Source organism: Diabrotica virgifera, chromosome 4 (genome assembly GCF_917563875.1).
Source record: "Diabrotica virgifera virgifera chromosome 4, PGI_DIABVI_V3a".
NCBI classification, from domain to species: Eukaryota; Metazoa; Arthropoda; class Insecta; order Coleoptera; family Chrysomelidae; genus Diabrotica; species Diabrotica virgifera.
Window position 1 is genome coordinate 81,750,531 of NC_065446.1, and position 21,139 is coordinate 81,771,669.

The 21,139-nt window shown below is 31.7% G+C and overlaps 1 protein-coding gene across 2 annotated transcripts in view; it reads right to left on the reverse strand.

The window, feature by feature from the left end:
• Positions 1-21,139, reverse strand: part of LOC114338469 (transcription factor sox-2-like) — a 318,719-nt gene that overhangs the window by 11,308 nt on the left and 286,272 nt on the right. For both annotated transcript variants that reach the window (XM_050649367.1, XM_050649366.1), the window contains exon 5: positions 8,069-8,330. In XM_050649367.1, coding sequence (XP_050505324.1) covers positions 8,069-8,330 — 262 coding nt within the window. The remainder of the gene's footprint in view (positions 1-8,068; positions 8,331-21,139) is intronic.

Sequence of the window (21,139 nt, forward strand, 5' to 3'; positions counted from 1 at the left end):
TTTATGGTTCCTTCTCCTTCCCCTTCTTCATCTGAAGCTTTATCCAAAATTTCTGGAGATTCCAAAGATAATTTTAATGACAGAATTTACAGAATAATTTTACATGTCTGACCGTTGAAGTGCAGACAGTAATCAGAACATCTAATCCCATGCATGATACAACGACCGATGTTCGTAAAATCTTTTTTATATTTGTAACTAATATTTTTTAATAACGAGTCAGGCAGTACACCCTGGTATTTGAATAGGCTCAAGGTCATTTTGGGTGAACTCTCATTTCCATTCTGTAGCATTCACTGTATTTCCAAGGCACTGCTGCACTTGGAAATATACTCGAAATAAGTTTTGCTCAACTGCTGAATGAGTGGGTGGCAGTATGGACAGTTGGATGTTTTTATTTTGGCAACCTTTTTAAAAATACAGGTATCTAATTTTATTTAAAGTTAAGGCGTATTTTGAGTGCTTTTTTGCATTGTACAATGAAGAAACATTTTTGCTACCGATGCGTTTTATTAGTTACTTTATTAAATTTTTCTCGTTAAAAATAGTTAGTTTTGTTCAATAGACTTTTATTTGTTGACAATAATTTTATAATCTTACTTTTTCTTTAATAGAAAAAGGCTGATGTGTCAGCCGGAAAATGCATGCAAAAACCTATTACACTTTATAAGGAAGCCTTCATAGACCTTTTCGGCAGATCTCACCTGGACCTCTGCCTGGACTAAATATACTTTTAGTATTTAAAAATTATATTCATAGTCTAGTAGATTATCGGAGAATAGGCCATTTTTGGGAAAAGTTATTTACCAGCAAGTCCGCAGATAGTGTGCTAATTTTTTTATAAACAAAATGGCCCCCGAAAATCGTGTTTTTTTCAATTTTTGCTCTATAACTCCAAAGATTTTAACTTTACACCAAAAACACTCAAATAAAAATTCACCGTAACTAAATTCTACATAGAGACGTGTTTTTCTCGATTTACTTTGACGAAAATTTTCCCCGGAAAATGCGGGGTTTTCCAACAAAATCTTAAATTTTCAACTAAAATTTTAATTCAATTCAATTCATAATTCATTAAGTAATTGTTTATCAATAATTAAATAGCTTGGTAATCTAAAAGCTCTTTTCGTATAGATTATAATTCCAGAAGCCGATGGAAATTGAATGAACAGATTAGCAACAATTAAATTGTTAATTAAAAATTTACGGTCGCTATAATAACCACAATAACTATGATACATAAGAATAACTGTGATTTTTGTATAAAGAAAAACTTTACCTATCTAATGTACTTTACAGAATTGAACTTGGACTATTTAAGCAGCCTCAGGAATATTTTAAAATTATAAACAATTTTTTGGCTTATAAACAAAAAGAATATCTCGGAAAATATTAAAACAAATTAAATCGTGAAAACGGTATTGGAAAAAAATTGGCAGGGCGCTTCTTTTAAAAGAAAAAACGTTTAATTATGGTAAGTGGTTCCTGAGATACAATCGGTCAAAGTTGACCGGCATTTACGACAAAGATATAAACAATAGAGCCATAATTTTTGGACCATCACCTTTTAATTTTTGTGGTCTTTCTCCGCTCCAATTTTCATATCTTTAAAATACGCATAACATATATTATTATAATAAAAACTATCGATATTACGAGTAGTCCAGAGAAATAAGATTTTTCTCATGACACATCCCCCTCCAGGCCGAAACCAAATTTTTTGAGTAGTATGGACATCTATATTATTAACCTATATGTTTCCTGCAGCCGATTTTGATGATATACATAGTTATAAACAAATGAAAAAAACGCTAAATTTTCCCTTTTTTCGTCTATTACCACAAAGTTAAGCACTTTAAACAAATTTGAGTGTAAGAAACTCATAAATCGTATAAAAAAAATTCAATATGGCGTTCGCTGAATATGTCCATCCTTATTGGTTGCTTAGAAAATTGCAAAATAAATCATAAATTTTGAGTTTTTAAAAATATTCAGAACTTATGTAAAAATTAACTTAGAACCTTCTTATTACACGGAATGCTGATACTTCTTGTACTTAAATTATATTTTAAATTTCAAAGCAAGTGGTCAAATAGTTTAAAAGTTATTTAATTTGTTTATCCCAAATTCATTTTTTTTGCAACACTACAAGTCAGAAAATTATGAGGCTACAATCATACTTCGGACAGTTTATAAAAGAAGAACATTTATACTATTACCATTATTAAAAATAAATGACAAAAAATAATTTTAAACAGTGTAAAATTATTTTGAAAAAACATGTCGATTTTTTGCTTACTTATAAACAATTGGAATAACTTTTTAACCGTTACCTTTAGAAAAATTATTTTTTCATATTTAGAAAGACTGAATTTTTATACACATTTAGAAAGAAAAACAACTGTCCTAGGACAATTAGGGACAAAGTTAGCCCCCCCCCCCATTTATTTAATTCACATGTTTTTGCAAAATAATTTTGCAATATTTATAATTATTTCTTGTAATTTTTTTTTAATTAAATTAATACTGTAAATTTCCTTCTTCCATAAACTATCCAAAGTATTACTGTAGCTTCATCATTTTCTGACTTACAGTGTTGCAAAAAAAATAAAGGACCAGGCAACACTCCTTATGGAAAAGTGGTCCCGGTCAAATTTGATGAAAGTTTGGTCAATGATACTTCTTAATGTGTAGATTAAAAAAGTCCACGGCACCTGGGTCTGAATAACTACTATTCTCGAGTTACAGCCTTCTGAAGTTATTGGATTTGGGTGCTCGGTTTACGTTAAGTGCACTAATTTACGGTCAAGTGAACGAAAATATTTATTATTAGAAGAAGAGAAACTCATGTTCTTCATACATACTTGCGTGTTGTATATGAATTTGTGGTCAAAAATAGTTGGATCGTATTTTAGTCTTCAGAAAACCTCCGAAAAGTCTTCAGAAAACTAAAGAAGTGCGGTATAAAATGTGCTGCTAGATCGATATAAGCATTATCATGTTTTCATGAATGCTTCTCAGGTATGCAATACCAGCAAAACTGCAGTTCGGCTTTATCTTTAGAAAACTACTGAACAGTGGCGGATCTAGGGGGATAGGGGTAAGTTCACCGGTAACATGTTCCAGAATTAATGAAATAACTTTATTTAACGAAAATGAACGAGATGGAGCCATTAAAACACATTTATAACCAAAGAGAGGATAATGTGACGAAAAGACGTAAGCCCAGAGCACGGGCGCCCATACAAAAATTTTTAGGGGGGTGGCAAACGTGAAGATGTTGCAGATTATATTTTGTATACTTTGAATAACCATATATAATTCAAAGCACCCGAAAAGCCAGGGGGTCACGGTCCCCCCTGCCCATGGGTATGGGCGCCCATGGCCCAGAGTACAATTTAAGGACCAGAGAAGATGAGATACGGGTGTTAAGAGTACGAAATTGGAAAACCAACGCGGAGGATAGAATGGAATGGAAGCTGATTCTCGAACAGACCGAGGTCCACCAGGGGTTCTACAGCCAATGATGATGAGCTTTTTAATACAAAATATTATGGAGAATAATTTTGTAGGGTTATTTTTATAACAACTATAATATTCATACTTAGGTATAATCATATAGAAGAAATGGTCAATGGAGAAGGCTTCATAATCATGATTTTGCTAACTTTCCTCTTTTCGACTACCTAAAAGACCTTACGATTGGGATATATCAAATTAAAATGGCACCATCTTACATACAAGATAAAATAATAAGAAAAAATGACGAAGAGTTTCAAATTGATGAGAATATGGATGAACCGGGATTCATAAGAGTTCGAATATTTTCTAGGTTTCGGCAAGCTACAAAACACCAAGTATTCATTTCCTATACGGTTGATGAAGATAATGATGAAGATGAGCCTGTAGAAGAACCGATTAACGGGTACTACTGTACCTGTCAATCTGGTGCGAGAACTGTAGGTACTTGTGCTCATATCACCAGTGTGTTATGGTTTTTAGGATTTGCATGACATCAACCCAATGTTAAGTATACTGATAGGTCGTTAGTTAAGAGGAAACAGTAGCGATCAACAGGTAGCAAAAACGCGTTCCAAGATTGCGGCTGTAATTTTGAATATTTTTTCGAGATATTTGGCACACGTATTCGTAATATAATAAAGAATGGCGGTACAGAGCCCAATTTGAAAAATATATTAATATGTTGAAATTACTCTGTAATTAAATACAATATTTAATAAACGAGCCTGTACCGCCATTAAGAAGAACAAAAAAATATACTTTCTTCAAATAAACTTTTTTATCCGATGCCTAGATTTTGTGTCATTTTGGAACTACTAAAATTTTTTATTTCATTAGTAGTTCCAAAATGACACAAAATCTAGGCATCGGATAAAAAGGTTTATTTGAAGAAAGTGTATTTTTTTGTTCTTCTTAATGGCGTTACAGGCTCGTCTTTTTAATATTGTATTTAATTACAGAGTCACTTCCACATATTAATATATTTTTCAAATTAAGCTCTGTACCGCCATTCTTTATTATATTACGGATACGTGTGCCAAATATCTCGAAAAAATATTCAAAATTACAGCCGCAATCTTGGAACGCGTTTTCGCTACCTGTTGATCGCTACTGTTTCACCTACGTATGATGCATCTAACCGAAATCAGCAAAATGTTATATATATTTTATCGGTTTTATAGCGTTCTACGCCTTTCCGTTCCTAATCGCCACTCCTTTCTATTGTGGCAGTCTTCCTCTCTTAGATTTCTTTCAGACATCGCCTTGGAGATGACCTTTATCCATGTAGTTGCTGGTCTTCCTCGTTTTCGTTTTTCTGTGGGGGAGCAAAATGTTAACATACGAATAGTCGATGATGATTTAAACCCGATTTTTCCATAGACAATTGTAATTAATATTTAGCATTTACAAACTACCATTTACTTTGTTTTTTTTGTATTGAAATCAAGTCCATGTTCTCTACCTGTCTTATATCTGATATGAGGCACAAGTTTCATGTCAAATAATGTATTTTTTTATGTTTCAACAATTTTTTCTTTAATTATTCTGGAACATGTTACGAGTGGAATTACCCCCATCCCCCCTATATCTGCCACTCTTCAGTAGTTTTCTAAAGATAAGGCGGAACTGTAGTTTTGCTGGTATTCCATAACTGAGAAGCATTTATGAAAACATGATAATGCTTATATCGATCCAGCAGCACCTTTTATACCGCACTTTAGTTTTCTGAAGACTTTTCGGAGATTTTATGAAGACTAAAATACGATCCAACTATTTTTACCACAAATTCATATACAACACGCAAGTATGTATGAAGAACATGAGTTTCTCTTCTTCTAATAATAAATATTTTCGTTCACTTGACCGTAAATTAGTGCACTTAACGTAAACCGAGCACCCAAATCCAATAACTTCAGAAGGCTGTAACTCGAGAATAGTAGTTATTCAGACCCAGGTGCCATGAACTTTTTTAATCTACACAGCAAGAAGTATCATTGACCAAAATTTCATCAAATTTGACCGGGACCACTTTTCCATAAGGAGTGTTGCCTGGTCCTGGGATAATCAAATTAAATAACTTTTAAACTATTTGACCAATTTCTTCGAAATTTAGGGTATGAATTAAGCACCATAAGTCTCAGCATTCTGTGTAATAAGAAGGTTCTAAGTTAATTTTTACATAAGTTATAAATATTTATAAAAACTCAAAATTTATGATTTATTTTGCAATTTTCTAAGCAACCAATAAGGATAGACATATTAAGCAAACGCCATATTAAAGTTTTTTATACCGTTTATGAGTTTCTTACTCTCAAATTTGTTTAAAATGACTATTTTCTTAGTAATAGACGAAAAAAGCGAAAATTTACCGTTTTTTGATCTTCATTTGTTTATAACTATGTATATCATCAAAATCGGCTGCAGGAAATATATAGGTTATTATAATAGATGTCCATATTACTCAAAAAATTTGGTTTCGGCCTGGAGGGGATTGTGTCACCAACAGGCTATTTTTTTCCTTATTTCTCTGAACTAGAGTGAATATTGCCAAAAATAGCAAAATTCCAATCAAAAATTAGGTTGGAGAAAATGTAATCTCTTCTTCTTCTTCTTCTTCTTCTTCTTCGCGCGACTAGGATTACTCCTGTTTGTCTGCCTCTTATTCTGTTTCAGTTGTTGTTGACTGTACATTGTCTTTCCACCTTTTCGGCGGCCTTCCAACGGGTCTTCTGCTATACGGCTTGTTGTTTTTACAGATGTTCGCTAATCTATCTGGTTCCATTCGATTTACATGTTCGTTCCAGTTTTTCTTTCTTGTTTTTATCCACCTGTTAATATTTTGAATTTTGCAACGTTCTCGTATACTTCTGTTGCTTTGTCTGTCTCTTAATGATATGCCCGCTATTGATCTTAAAACTTTCATTTCGATATTGTTGATTTGTTGTTTCGTCTTTCTTGTATCGGTCCTTGTCTCCGCTGCATATGTTAGGATAGGATAGGATCTCAAAGTTCAAAATCGGTATACGTTAAAAAAATGCATTTTCTCGATTTTCTATGGAGCAATTTTGTTCATTCTTTTTTTGTTCCTAAGTAACTCGAGTAGAGCCATCTAAATAACGCATTATTAAATGTCAAAGTTGCTTTTGTTTTGCTATAATAAATTAATTGATTTATTATAACAAAAATTTTTAATTTGTTTAAATAAAGATTGTTTAAATAATTATTAAGATTTCAAACGAGAATATTTGCGTTTTTAACGTTAAAAGGTACACTTGTAGTAATTTTATCTAAAAAAAGTCTACAACTGGAAAAAATATGTAGTTTTTTTTCTTATAAATAAATTAATCTATTATAACAAAATAAAAGCAAGTTTGACATTTAAAAATGCGTTGGTTATATGGCTCTACTCGAGTTACTTGGAAACAAAAAAAGAATTAAGAAAATTGCTCCATGGGAAGCCTAGAAAATGCATTTTTTTAACGTATACCAATTTTGAACTTTGTGATTACATTTTCTCCAACCTAATTTTTGATTGGAATTTTACTATTTTTGGCAATTTTCACTCGTAATATCGATAGTTTTTATTATAATAATATATGTTATGAGTATTCTAAAGATATGAAAATTGGTGTGGAAAAAGAGGACAAAAAAAGAAAGGTGATGGTTTAAAAATTATGATCCTATTGTTTATATCTTTGCCGTAAATGCCGATCAACTCTGGCCGGTTGTATCTCAGGAACCACTCATCACAATTAAACGTTTTTCCTTTAAAAGAAGCGTCCTGCCGCTTTTTTTCCAATACCGTTTTCATAATTCAATTTAATTTAATATTTCCCGAGATATTCTATTTGTTTATAAGCCAAAAAATTGATTATAATTTTAAAATATACCCGAGGCCGCTTAAATAGTCCAATTTCAATTCTGTAAAGTACATTAGATAGATACATTATCTTTTTATACAAAAATCATAGTTATTCTTATGTATCATAATTATTGTGGTTTTTGTAGCGACCGTAAATTTTTATTTAACAACTTAATTGATGCTAAACTGTTCCAACAATTTCTATCGACTTCTGGAATTATAATCTATACGAAAAGAGCTTTTATATTACCAAGTTATTTAATTATTGATGAACAATTACTTAGTAGTTGAAAATTAAAGATTTTGTTGGAAAAACGCGCATTTTTCGGTGAAAATTTTCGTCTAAGTAAATCGGGAAAAACATGTCTCTATGCAGAATTTAATTACAGTGAATTTTTATTTGAGTGTTTTTGGTGTAAAGTTAAAATCTTTGGAGTTATGGAGCAAAAACTGAAAAAAAAAACACGATTTTCGGGCGCCATTTTGTTTATAAAAAAAGTAGTACACTATCTGCGGACTTTGCATACCTATATTATTAACATACACAGTCGTAAGATTCGATTGCAGCAATAAAATTGCTGGTAAATAACTTTTCCTTGTATTTTGCAAATTAGCCGAGAGTATCAATAGTAAAAATATAAAACAGAACTAAACATATTGTTATTAAAAAAAAAACAAACTAACCGTGCGCATAACTCCTTGTAGCATCCGGATTATATTTATTTGCTATATTGGCGTCCATGTACATTTTAGATGATTCGAAGTAGGCTTTGGTTAGAGCAGATGTAGAATCAAGGTATCCGCGTTCCAAATAACTTTTCGATGGTGAATCCATATATTTAGGATCTGAGTACATTGACATGGCAAGAGTGGAAGGAGGCATATAGGGTGAACGATACTTATCCGCTTCCATTGAATATTTCATTGCGTCCATAGAGCTTACAACCTGTAAATGAAAAATAAATTTGTTTTTAGTTTTTAAACTACAAAGACGTAATATCTAAAATATTAATATACTAAAGTCATATCGTAAGGTTTTATTTTACATAAATGGTAAGTTGATGGTTGTAATTATAGTACGACAATTTATTGATGAGGGTGATTCATTGTTAAGATCTGATTTTAAAACTACCAACTGTTGGGACATTTCACAATAGGGCTTTTCAACGATTGTCATTTGTTTCGAGCTTCTGTCATCTGATCTATTGTATAATCTGTGTATAATTACCAGAGAACGGCAGTTCTCGCCAGTGGCGCACACACACCACCTACACGCTACACTATATTAGATATATACACGAAATTTTCGATGTTCTAAATCTGACTGAATTGAAAGTTGGGTCAACTCCCATCTTAAACGTCAGGTAAAGACTCACCCATTCATATGTCAACCATCCATTTTGGTCCAAGGGCGTGGATTTTACGGCCCTTCCTATTTAGAGTCTGTTTTGCGTTCCCGTCCCCAAAACTCCCAATAACTTCGAAAATTTAAGTCCGACCTTTACGGCTTCTAATAGTACTGATCATTACCTTTCCAACGCACGTCTAATTTTGAAAATCGGTTATACCATTCAAAAGTTACCGAGCTCAGAAATATGACACAATTTCTATTTAAAAAAGGGAAAATGTTTGTGGATATGTATGTGTGTGGAAAAGTTTACCCGATCTGAATTTTCTTTTCTGTGTTTGGAGAGGGGGTCAGGGCCGATTCATACCAAAGTAGTTTTTAAATTTTGACCAACCATAAGCCAGCTATAGGACTTGGTAGGTATAAAGTGGCATATTTTTTGGGGGTATATATCTTCGGTTCAAGAAGAGACAGGAGAACCGCAAATACACCAAATCAATAGTATTGAGTTATGCTTTCAAATGGTGTCTAAGTCATTATGATCAGACATACACACGGCTCAGTATAGCAAAAAAACTGAAAAACAAACTTTGAAAATTTTGGTTTTCGACAATTACTCAAAATTTCAACCCACGAATTGCGCCAATAACCGAGCGTTTGTAGAAGGACTCTGGACGAATCTAACGGTGTATACCTCATATCCGGGAAAATTTAAGTTTTTAAGTTATAGGCTTCATAAGTATGATCAAATCTATTTCCTAAGGGAAAAAACGGGTTTTCAAGCTCAATAATTCCTGTAATAGCTTCAGTTATCATACTTGACCATAGATACATCAGATACTACTTGTCAATACGTTTCAAACTCATGTTTAGTGATCAAAATCGGTTAAGCCGTTTAGAAGTTATTAAGCTACAAAAGTATAATCCAATTAACGATTATTCCCGAAATGGTTTATGTAGTTGTAGTGGTTACGACGCTAAATTTGATCTGGCAACGGGCAATCCGAGTATATTTACCGGCCATCCCAATATTCTTTCCAATCTATTTCGAATTGAAAGAAATCTAGTGTACATTAGATGGACACTAGATCGTTTGGGAGATAATGCGACAAAGGCGACCATTTATAAAGCTTAACGTGTAATCGAGAAACATTGCATTCAACTTCATACATTTTATTTATAAATAACTTTGAAAAACTCCAGATACAAGAATAAAAAACCGCTAAACGCCGTAAAAATGAGTGGCGCATACAATACTCCAGCTACAAAAGATCTGATATGAATAGTACGTGACGCGAAAATAAAATGTATTTTTATTTTATTGCAAAACAAAATTCCAGTTTTATTTTAAAAGATTTTTCCATAATATTTGCTAAATTTAAAGTAAACGCGCGACAAAAGAGTTTCAAAATTCAAACTGTATCAAAGTTACCCTTTTGTAGCACGTTTTACTTCAAATTGAGCAAATATTATGGAAAAATCTTTTAAAATAAAACTAGAATTTTGTTTTGCATCAAAATGAAAATAAATTTTCGCGCCACGTAATATTCATATCGGATCTTTTGTAGCTGGAATATTGTATGCGCCACTCGTTTTTACGGCGTTTATCGGTTTTTATTCTTGTATTAATATACACGGATTATACGACATATGACACAAGCTCGAAACAAATAACAATCGTTGAAAAGCCCTATTCCAACGACGTCGTTATTAATTTTTTTAGAATTAAAGGTTTATTGACAGAATTGCGACCACCATCAGGCAAAGGCCAGCGTCTAGTTGTCGTCCATATTGGCAGCGATTTGGTTTTCTGGAAAATTATTCCAATGTTTTCTTATATCGAAGAAAATCGGAGACTCTCATGAAGACATGGAGTCCATAGAGTTCGAAAAGTGGCTCGAGAATATTCCCCAGTGTGTAAATAGTAACCCTCAAAGTAATGGATGATGTACCTTATCACAGCCGCCTTGTTGAACGCATTCCAATGATGACAGAAACTGCATAGCTGGCTACGAGAAAAATGTACTTTATTTACAAAGGATATGGTCATATTAGAACTATTCGTAATAATCGAGGAGCATCTTGGTAGGTATTGTCAATATGCTGATGACTACATGGTTAGACTTCATGGTATCACCTTACCATTGCGAGTTAAATCAAATTGAATTAATTTGTTCTCAAATGAAGGGATATATTACTCGAAAGAAGATAACATTTAAAATTGGCGATATTCAGCGCCTATCACAAACTAGTCTTCTCAAAAAAATATATAGGGTGAGGCAGATAAAGGGCCTATTAGAAATATCTCGAGAACTAAGGGCAACTGAATTACGAAAATTGGAATAAGGGGGTTTTGAAGACTGATCTATTTAATGAAAATATTTTCATCTATTTGGTACTTCCGGTTATACCGGAAGTTGCTTATAGCTTCGTATTTTTAAATGGGACACCCTGTATATTTTTACATTTTTGGATTCTCCTCGATTTCTTCTTTCTTAAAATATGGTTTTGTAACATTATACAGGGTAGGTTAAAAGATAATTGCGTTTTCTTGTTAATTTCGTAGCAATATTCATACCCTGTAGGCTTGTATTAGTTTGACATAATAAACTCTATTTATGTTCAAATTATTTTTAATATGGTCTTCTATTGTCAACAATTATTAGCATAGCTCAATTTTTAATTTTAGTATACAGGGTGGGTCGAAACTCGGAATGAGTATTTTCTGAGTTTTCTTGGATAGAACACCCTATATTTTAGTATTGAAATAAAATGATATTTCATGGTACTTTTTTACTTCTTAAGCATTCCCTATACCTAACTGCTTTAATTTGTGCTTAATTGTTAATCGCACCAACAATCTTAACTTCGATGGTATTTTGATAGATCAACCATTATTGGCAATTTTAAGTATTATTCTAGATTAATATGTATTTATTTCCAAAAAATTATTTGTGATTGAATATTTTCACGGCCAACCTAATACAATTTCACGTATTTTGTGTTGCAATTAATGTTTGGCTTGAATCACCACTAACTCACAAATTAAAGCAGTTAGGTATAGGGAATGCTTAAGAGATTAAAAAGTACCATAAAATAACATTTCATTACAATACTAAAATACAGGGTGTTCGATTTAAGAAAACTCAGAAAATAATCATTCCGAGTTTTGACCAACCCTGTATACTAAAATGAAAAATTTAACTATAATAATAATTCTTAACAATAGTAGACTATACTAAAAATCAATTGAATATCAATAGAGTTTATTATGTTAAACTACTACAATCCTACAGGGTGTGAATGTTGCTACGAAATTAATAAGAAAACGTAATTATCTTTTAACCTACCCTGTATAATGTTGCAAAACCTCATATTTTAAGAAAGAAGGAATCGAGGAGAATCCAAAAATGTAAAAATATACAGGGTGTCCCTTTTAAAAAAACGAAGCTATAAGCAACTTCCGGTATAACCGGAAGTACCAAATAGATGAAAATATTTTCATTAAATAGTTCACACCTCAAAACTCCTGTATTACAGTTTTCATGATTTTCTTTCCTATAGTTCTCGAGATATTTCTAATAGGCCCTTTATCTGCCTCACCCTGTATATACAGTGATAAGTGCACTAAGAACCGGCAAAATAACGCAAAAGATAGAAAACATATTAAATTGTGAAATAGTAGGAGATAAAGCTAGTTAGTGTACGTAACTAGTTGACTTCAGTCATAATTATACGTATGACGTCGAAAAACATTTTTTCTGCAGCTGTTCCGAAAATAAAACTTTCGGTATAATTTATTAAATTGAAAGTACCATTTTGCACAACTCGTACCGAAAGTAGCTACTTTCGGGACTAATTTTTTCACTTTCGGGACGCATTTTTTACTTTCGGGGCGATTTTGTGTAGCTAGGCAACGGCTTTGATAATAACATCAACTTTGTATTTTATTATGACAACGCTTGTCATTTAAGACTCGTGTGTGTGAAAATGGCCGCAAACAAATTAATATCTCAAAAAATAGTAAAACTAGTAGTAATAAAAATAGTAAAAAAAGTAAAAAAAATTATCTAATACAGTCAAAAACCCTAATGCCAAATTTTTAAAATTTTGTAGTTTATACAAATTTAGAAAAACTTTAAAATATTGTCCTTAGAAATAATCATTTTACATATTCGAAAAGCTGGTATTTTACACGAATTTTTAAAAATGTATTTTAAATGGTGACTAGTCCTTTGTAAGTGAAGGGGGAGCTGGTAGCCGACAAATGCACGAGTTCAAAAACTAAAAATCAACTTAAAACTACATACTATAATTTTCTATACCTCGGGATCTACTTAATGGATTTTGATCTTTCTTTTTTAATTTGTATATAATTTTTGTGTACATTACAAATATGTAATTTGTCTAGACATTTATTAATTAATAACAGTCTAATTTGTTTAAACAATTTTTGAAAATATAATTTTTTCCCAAAAATCCATGTTTTTAATCATGCTGTCATTACTAATCATAGAAAAAGTTAAGGTATATTTTAATAAATAAATTATCTTCAATAAATAATTATCTAATAAAAATAATTTATTTATTAAAGTGTCCTTTAACTTTTTCTATGATCATTAATGATACTATGATTTAAAAGAGAGGTTTTTGTAAAAAAATATTTTTTCAAGAAATATTTAAACAAATTTGACTGTTTATTAATTAATACATTTATAAACAAATTACATATTTGTAATGTACGTAGAAATTAAATACACATTAAAAAAAGAAAGATTAAAATCCATTGAGTAGATCCGGAGATACAGAAAATTGTATTAGTTTGAAATTGCTTTTTTGGTATTTTAACCTTCAGATGACCAAGCGGGGGAAACTGTGACCCCAGCGTATGTTTTTCTTTAATAAATTCAAAAGTATTTTCAATTTTTAACTCATTATTTTTTTATTTGACTTTAGTATCATTCTAGATATCCTCATATTTTGAAATAAAAAAAAATCCCTATATTTTACGAATAAAAAATATATTCTGAAGTTGATGTTTAGTAAGATAGCGTCTATTATGTGTAATTCCAAGTAGTTTTACGCTAATGACGTCGACTTTGCAAAGTAACAAGACACTTACTCAACATACACACTACACATGACACTAATACTCATGTTGTGACTGGCTGAATGACATAAAGTCCATGCCATAAAAAAATAAATAAATAAAAAAAACTTCATTTTTTTGTTAATTGTCATTTTTGACATTTTTGACCTGGGGTCATTTTCCCTCCCTTGGTCATCCATGTAACAAAAAAAGGTTGGTCATCGGAAGGTTAACTCGGTGGATTTGTAGGTTCCCCGTAGTAACCGTTTGAACTATATTTTTGAAAATTCGTAGATGGTGCTGTGAACGTACAATGTTTGTGCAAATTTTTTAACAAAAAATACAAATCCCATTCTTTAAAATGACATCAATGAGATTTCTTAATTATTATAAAAAAATTAGCAGCGAATTAAAAAAAAACACATGGCTAACTTTGTCCCAAATGAACCCAGGCTAAATTTTTTTATTTGAGTATTCGTGTTAAAATACTAACTTTTCGAATTTATAAAAATATTTTTTTACGGACAATATTATAAAGTTATTCTAAGTGTTTATAAACTAAAAAAATTTAAAAAATTTGGCATTAGGATTTTTGACTATATTAATTAATTGTTTTATCTTTTATTAATACATTTTAACACTATCACTCTTCTACTTTGAATTGCCATATATTCATTATTTTCTGTTTGATGTTATTGCAAAATAAAAATCTCTGGGATAAACAAATAGAATAACATTTATAAACTAATTATTGGATCGGTCTCAAATTTCGAGGGTTTGTTAAGCACCAAAATATCCAACTTATGGTGAAACCCTAAAATTCTAATTTAAATTTACTAACGATATTTCTAATATTTCTAATATTAGATTAATATTTCTAATATTATTTACGAACGATAGTTCTAATAATCGATATTTCTAATATCGATTTTCATTTAATTTGCAATTTGCGAAGCAAAAAATTGACATTTAACATTCAAAAGTCGGTATTTTAAAGCTTTTTCAATGTTCTAAAAAATCAAAATTTTTAATTTTATGTCAACTGTTTAGCTTTTTAATGGGATACAAAAAATCAAAAAATAGCGTTTTTTGCACTAAATTGTTATTAATTAAAAAACGGACGCGAACTTTAAGCAGGAAACAGGTAGGTTTTCTCTCTATAGTAGTGTTGCCCAAGTGCAAGACCAAGACGAGACTTAGACAGTCTTGCAACAGTAGACCTGGTCTTGGTCTTGGTATTGCGCTCCAGGTCTTGGTCTTGGTCTTGGTCTTGCAGCAAGAGTCTTGCAAGTCTCGCAGTTGCCCATTAGCCTATTACATATCTTAGAACAACGTAACAGAGTAGGTAAATTTTAAGCTTGAATTATTTATTCGTTAACAATAAAGCTGTAATAATATTGTTGCTAGAAGGTAAATTATTGTTGTACCTATAGGTACCGGATACCGTACCGGTCCCAATGAGTTTACCAATCAAACTGTGCTTTCTCTCAAAGTTCGCATCATCCTGTGGAATATTCTAGCCTTTATAAAATACTGAAATTAAAACCCTACTACAGTCTATTTTCTTAACATTCTGTTTTTTTATTCATTCGCTTGGATAACAACAAAGTTAGGTATTTTAATAACTAGCCATGTTTTTCATCAATACAGGCTGTTTTGAAATAAGTATGGCAAATTTTAAGGGGTAATTCTAAACAAACCGGTTACACGTAGGTATGCGCGCCATTGGTGAATATTAAAATATTAGTTGTATGTCAAAAATGCGTAATAACTACCTTTTAAAACCTACCAAATTTCATTAGCTCAACCGGTTTTAGAGCAATAAATAAATCGTCATTTTGTAAGAACAATTTTAACATCCCCTATTTCGGAAACGAATTATTTGCGAACATACGTTTAAAAGCAAACTGTCATTACTTTTTCGTGCAGAGTAATTAATTACCCCTTAAAGTTTGCCATACTTATTTTTTAAAAACACCCTGTATTGATGAAAAACATGGCTAGCTAAAAAAGTACCTAACTTTTTATTCTCCAACATATAAGCGAATGAATCAAAAAACAAAATGTTAAGAAAATATGAGGCTATAGTTGGGTTTTAATTTTAATATTTTATAAACGCTAGAACAGGGGTCACCAATTAGTTTCCCTGAGGGTCAGTTTCGAAAACCTATGACACTTCCGGAGTCCGGATTTATGCTGCCTGCATCTGACTGTTCTGATTCGGTTTCTTTGTGGATTCTTGTTAAAAAATATCCCCTATAAACAAATCAGAAGGGTGCCGGGCAAAATTTTTGGGCAGAAATTGTTTAATATATTTTTTTAACAAATTCAAAACATCACCTTTTTTTGCCCGCGAAAATATTTTTTTAGCATTTTTGGGTCATCTTAAATAAAAAAGATCTTTTTGTTAAAACTTAAGAGTTTTCAAGCATCGCAAATGCATATTTTCGCATTTTTCGACTACTAAGCGATTGGGGCCCCCCCGCAAGCTTCACGCTGCGGGGGCGTCTGTTACGCCCCTGCCAAGACTGCAAGAACAAGACCGATTTTGGGCAACACTACTCTATAGGTCTACAAGATATAAAAAGGTAGTCAGCTACCTGGATATTTGAGTGTCCTGAGAAAATCCTTATATCTTTGGATTAAAATTAATGTATGGTTTAATATACAAATCTTTAAAATTTAAAATATTCTTATACTTTGTTCTGAAAGATATTTCTATTCCGGTCCTGAACATAAATATTTTATAGATTCTAGGGTGTTTGGGTTGTAAAATAAACAGGTTTAATATGTTCTGTTAGTCATCTGAGGTGATCAAGTCAAAAGTTTATGATTGTTTCTGACTACCGCAGTAGCAAACTCATTATACTTCTGCATTCATAGTTGTCATTCGTGAATTTTTACCTGAACTAGTAGCAATAACGGACTTAATTGACATAACCTGTTTAATATTAAAATACAAAAATAGTACAATCTTAATTTAGAAATAATAAGTACACAGCACCGGTTTCCATTTTTGTAGAATGTATTGCTTAATTTAAAATAGGCTAGTTTCTTTAGGTGCTCTTTCGATTACTGGAAGTTATACTCCAGGGAAATAAGCTAGAAATAGACCATGTTCGGGACACTCAAAGATCCAGGTAGCTGACTATTTTTTTAGTTATTGTAGACTTATAGGAAGAAAACCTACCTGTTTCCAGCCTAGAGTTCGCGTCCGTTTTTTAATAATTAACAATTTAGTGCCAAAAACGCGATTGTTTTCGATTTTTTGCACCCCATTCAAAATCTAAATAGTTGACATAAAATTACAAAATTAAAAAAAACGATAAAATCCTTTATAAAAGGTATATTTGTTAAAATCGCTGAAAATGGCTACATCACAGAACAGAACTAGTTTTCGATCGGATGACCGATCATCATCAGTGTTTACGTGAATCTAACATGCTAACCACCAAAATATGTGGGTAAAAACCATTTACAATTGATCCGTCATAGGAACATAAATAAGAGATGTTAAATTAAACATCCATGTCACTGGATACTGTATACTATACCGACTTAATTTGTTTGAAAATTAATCGTGACTCATGGGAAAAGTTATAGCGGACGAAATAGTTATTTTCCTAACTAGTGCGGAAAGTGATACTTTCACGCACGAGACTGCCATTGACCTGAACGACGCGATAGCGGAGTTCGGGCAAGCAGTCTAGTGCGGGGAGGACACTTTCCGCATGAGTTAGGAACAAAATTTTTTCTAGAGCCGTACGTTTGGAAAAAAGTCACAAAAAATTGGGTTATATCAATTTTTATTTAGAAGTGAAAATACACAAATTAATTCTTTGACAAGGTTGTCAAAACCAAATTTTCAATATAATGGTTTACCACGACGACGATATTGGTTTCCAAGACGACGATTCAAAACCATTGTAATTGTCTACTGATCTGACTTTTAAATATTGTGTCAAAATAGTTTAATTTAATTATAAATTTCAATAGGATAAATTTGAAATAAATTAGTAAATATCTAAATATTAGTTTATTGCATGTATTATAATACCGGGTGTCCACTTATATTTTCCCCTATTTTAACTGCCTATAACTTCTAAACGGCTTAAGATAGAAAGATGCGGTTTTCGCTGAAATGTTTTATTTTAGTAAAAGTTTTGTCTGAATGTATTGAATTTTTTATATCACTTTAAAATACGGAAAAAAATGGCGGATTTTTGGAAAAAAACGTTGTTGACTTTTTTTTTAATGGAACACCCAGTATATTTTTTTGTAAATTGAAAGAAAGGTCATTTACCTATCCAGCGATATAAAGTTTTTTAAAATCGGTTGTCAAATCACTGAGTAATTAATTTTTAAAATGAGCGGTGCAACGTGGATATCACATATACCTAAATAACATAACTAAGCTAAATGATATATGTTATATTATGATTTCCACATTGCATCTCTCATTTTAAAAATTATTTGCTCAGTCATTTGACAACCGAATATAAAATTTTTTATATCGCTGGATAGGTAAATGACCATTTTTTCAAGCTACAAGAAAATATACTGGGTGTTTGAATAAAAAAAGTCAACAACGTTTTTTTTTTCAAAAATCCGCCATTTTTTATTTAAAAGCGATAAAAAAAATGGTCATTTACCTAAAAACTTTAAAAAACGGTCATTTACCTATCCAACGATATAAAAAATTTTAAAATCGGTTGTCAAATAACTGAGCAATTAATTTTTCAAATGAGAGATGCAATATGGAAATCTCATAACATAATATCAATTTGCTTAGTTATGTTATTTAGATATGTGATATCCACGTTGCACCTCTCATTTTAAAAACTAATTACTCAGTGATTTGACACCCGATTTTGAAAAACTTTATATCGCTGGATAGGTGAATGACATTTCTTTCAATTTACAAAATAATATACTGGGTGTTCCATTAAAAAAAGTCAACAACGTTTTTTTCAAAAATCCGCCATTTTTCTTTTCGTATTTGAAAGCGATATAAAAAATTTAATCCATTCAAACAAAACTTTTACTAAAATAAAACATTTCAGCGAAAACCGCATATTTCTATCTTGAGCCGTTTAGAAGTTATAGGCTGTTAAAATGGGGGAAAATATAAGTGGACACCCGGTATATTACGAGTATAAAGCCATATTACAAGGTATTTTACTTTCCCGCACGCCGTGCGGGAAAATTGACTTTAACGCACGCCGTGCGGGAAAGTGCAACTTTCGGAAACGAAATGCGTGCGTAAAAGTGGATCTTTTAGCACGGCCGTAGAAAAAATAAGTTATGTAAATAAATAGTACAGTCAACTTTTGTTTAATCGGGACTCCGTAGAAGCTTTTTTAATTTAACTATTCTCGACTCTATTTACGAAATCGCATTTGAGTATTTAACAATTCTGAAGTCATGGAGAAAACTGTTATCAAACATCGAATATTATGTCAAACTAGCAGTTGGAGAAGATGAAAATGAACTGGCTCTCCTTACAAGTTTAACGAACTCAATTCCTGGGGGAGAGAATGTGGACGCAGAAAAGCTGCATGAGTACTTAGAAGGAGGTGATGAAAAAGAGGAGCTTGTACCTGGTGGACAAGTGACTTACGAAGCGGTCATGTGTCACGTGAATAAACTTCCAGAATAGCTACTGACCAGTAGAACACGAACTTTTTGGGTAACAGTTGATCCGGATGCCGATAAGATTGTTATAAACAAAGAACTTGAGGAATTACATAACAGCGATTTTTTGCAAAACAAAACATTTTTTTGTATTTCTTGGGTGATTTTAAGCAAGAAATGTTCTTAAAAGTTTTTTCGTAGGATGCATAGTTTTCGGGATAAATGCGGTTGAACTTTAAAAAAATCGAAAAATTGCAATTTTTGAACCCGAATAACTTTTGATTAAAAAATAAAATAAATTCGGCTTACCGCATTTGAAAGTTCAAGTCAAATTGTATCGGTTTTGATTATTTTCATTGCTAAAAATTAATTTTTTTATTGTTAAACAAAGCTATAAACACATAGTGCTTGAATGATGTTTTAAATGCATTTCTCATTTATAAAATCAAACGAAGACCAGTAGGTGCGCATACAGACAATTTCTACATAGATTACGTACATTAAAACGCATGCATTGGGCACGGGAAACACTATGTGTTTATAGCTTTGTTTAACAATAAAAAAATTAATTTTTAGCAATGCAAATAATCAAAACCGATAGAATTTGACTTGAACTTTCCAATGCAGTAAGCAGAATTGCTATTTTAATTTTTAATCAAAAGTTATTCGGGTTCAAAAATTCCAATTTTTCGATTTTTTGAAAGTTCAACCGCATTTATCTCGAAAACTATGCATCCTACGAAAAAACTTGTAAGAACATTTCTTGCTTAAAATCACCCAAGAAATACAAAAAAATGTTTGGTTTTGCGAAAAATCGCTGTTGTGTAATTCCTCAAGTTCTTTGTTTATAACAATCTTATCGACATCCGGATCAACTGATACCCAAAAAATTCGTGTTCTACTGGTCAAAATACATAAAAAACTTGGGTTATCTGAATTAAAAAGGCCGTTGTACCTCCCCCCTGGCGACAGGACTATCATAATTATTGTTGTTCATTAATTGGGCAAAATATTTTTTATTGTACAATCTTGTAGAATCGACTAGTTAATAAATAGAATCGGAATATCGTTGGATCATATTATAAACTTTGTAGATAAACGTTCAGAGTAAGGGATACAAGCTGATGGATAAGACGTAAATGTTCACTGATTTGCACTTTTCACCCATTTCCGAAACCTCACTAGCTTTAAAATTGATGTCTTTTCGAACAAAAGGATAATAAATTGATGATAATCCCCCGAAGTTTCATGTACAGTTCGTATTTGCTGTGACTAACGGAGTGTGAGAAAGTACCGGCTGAATCAAAATATGTCGAGTCACTTTTTGTCCGAATGGCAATTAGAGAGGAATGACCAGGTGGGCTTTCTTTCTGCTGGACGGCCGGATAGACGTAACTAAAGTACAATGAAGTAACAGTTATTTCTATTAAAGAAGTTGTATATTAAGATAAAGAACTTTAGTTTGCTTTATTAGTTTCGTCACAGATAAGAGGCAATCAGAAATTATTTGTTTACACAGTAAGTACCTATGTGTAAACGAGATTTCTAAACTCGATGGAACATACATAAGTTTCAGGTATGTATGTAAGTAACACTTATACAGGTCACGTAAATGACAAATGAAATTAAACTAGACAAGATGTACTAGAAATAAACAAACCAAGACACGTTGAATGTTACAAGG